Source organism: Manacus vitellinus, unplaced genomic scaffold (assembly GCF_001715985.3).
Source record: "Manacus vitellinus isolate BGI_N305 unplaced genomic scaffold, ASM171598v3 scaffold_24_pilon, whole genome shotgun sequence".
Taxonomy (NCBI): domain Eukaryota; kingdom Metazoa; phylum Chordata; class Aves; order Passeriformes; family Pipridae; genus Manacus; species Manacus vitellinus.
The window spans coordinates 2,564,282-2,566,054 of NW_021939798.1; the positions used below are offsets into that span (position 1 = coordinate 2,564,282).

A 1,773-nucleotide genomic window follows, 5' to 3' on the forward strand; every position below is an offset into this window, starting at 1 on the left:
GGGCCCATCTGTGCCTACCCCAAAACCCCACACCCCAAACAGACCACACAGGTCTGGTGTGTGGGAAGGGGTGATGTATGGCTGCAGCTCCCATACATCAGAGCAGGCAACTGGTGGCACCAGTAAAATGTCCTCTTGGCACCAGTTTAAGCCAGGACCAGGTCTGGACCATCCTTTACACCCATTTATTTCCATCCCCAGGGTGAGTCCCCAGGACTCCTGTGCTGGGTCACGACTTCCCCAGGGAACCAGAGACGGTGGGTTTTGACCATGCAAGGTGTCCTGAGCAAAGAACAGTACCCAAGGGAGGGGTGCAGGGACCCCCAATTTCCCTGGTTGGTCCCTAATCCCCCAAAACTTCATGCCATACGAGTTCCATGCATCCTGTGGGAGCATCCCTTGGAGAGGCAGCCAGCAGCACCAGCCCTCAATGCTTTCTTTCCTCTTTCCTTTCAGCAAACAAAAGCCTGCTCCTCCCCTTCCCCTCCAGGTTTCCAGCACCCCGGGGCTGTTTTTCCCAGCACAGACCCAGGCACCTCTCAGCCAGCACCCAGACACTCAGTCCCTGCAAGCAGCTGGGAGGAAAAAGGGCAATTAATACAGAGACTTAAAGCAAACAAGCAGGGGATGCAGCCACTGTGTGGTCAGGCATTGGCTTCTGCAAAAACTAATTGCTGCCAGCAGAAATCAACACCAATCAAGCAAATTATGTTGATTCCCACATAAATACATGACTTTCCAGCGCCTTGACCTGGGGAGGTACAGCAGAGCCAGTGGTTCCCCAGAGCATCTGCTGATGCCAGACAACTCCTTCTGGCTGGACTGTCCATCACCAGTGCCCACCCCTGCCCCTGCCACTGTCCCCCTCTGACACTCCAACCACCTGAGACAAGGAGCTGCCAGCCTGGCATTTGACCCTGAGCCAGCAAAACTCCAAACACAACAAGGATTTCATGGCAATATTACCTCTGAGTGGGAAAAGCATCATGCCCGGCTGGTGGGCAGAGCTTCACCCGGCACGGGGACAGCAGGAGCCAGGATGCATCTCCAGAGGCACAGCGTGTCTGCCTTGAGGACCCTCTGGCCCACCCTTCCTGCCCAAAATACCCCTTTCACCCCATTCCTGGCCACCCGTCCCTGCAGTCTGCCCATAAATATCTAATCACTATTTAATTACCAACGCTGATTCCCCCAATTTCTCCTTGCTCCAGCCTAAAAGTAACCTCCTGGCTGAGGGCAGGAGAGGGAGATATGAGGACCCAGCCAAGGGTGGGTCAGTGCCCGGCTCCATCCTGGTCTTGCCACATCTCCCTGTGGTGCTGATGCACCTGCCTGGTACCTGTGGGAAAATTCCAGGTCCTGCAGTCCCTCAAGCCCAGAGGGTGAGGTTGGCGAGGCTGACGAGGTGGGCGAGGTGAGGTTCAACCACACAACTCGAATAAACCATTGAGGATCCACTGCATGTGCCAGAGGGGGAGGAAGCTCCTTGGTTGTCATCCAGAAACCCCCTGGAAGCGCTGGGCATTGCAATCCAGGCTGGATGCTGGTCCAAGGACTGCACCGTCCTCAGCTTCTGCCACCACCTGAGCTGTGCTGGCCACCACATCCCTGGGGACACACGATCCAGTGGTGCACAACCAGGATCTGCCGAGCCCAAACTGAGCTGCGGATTCTTCCCGGTGCCTTTTTAGCAGGCAAAGAAGCAAAACATCAAATATTTATATCCTCAAATCGCTGCTCAGATCCCTCGGGGAGACGACTCCGACGGCAACC

At 55.7% G+C, this 1,773-nt stretch overlaps 1 protein-coding gene across 1 annotated transcript in view; it reads right to left on the reverse strand.

Annotated features, from left to right (window-relative positions):
• The window catches only part of ARHGAP44 (Rho GTPase activating protein 44), a 23,408-nt gene extending 21,911 nt beyond the window's left edge, over positions 1 to 1,497 (reverse strand). The window contains exon 1 of the mRNA XM_029960059.1: positions 1,340 to 1,497. Within this exon, the coding sequence (XP_029815919.1) occupies positions 1,340 to 1,497 (158 nt within the window). The remainder of the gene's footprint in view (positions 1 to 1,339) is intronic.
• Between the last annotated feature and the right edge of the window lie 276 nt (positions 1,498 to 1,773).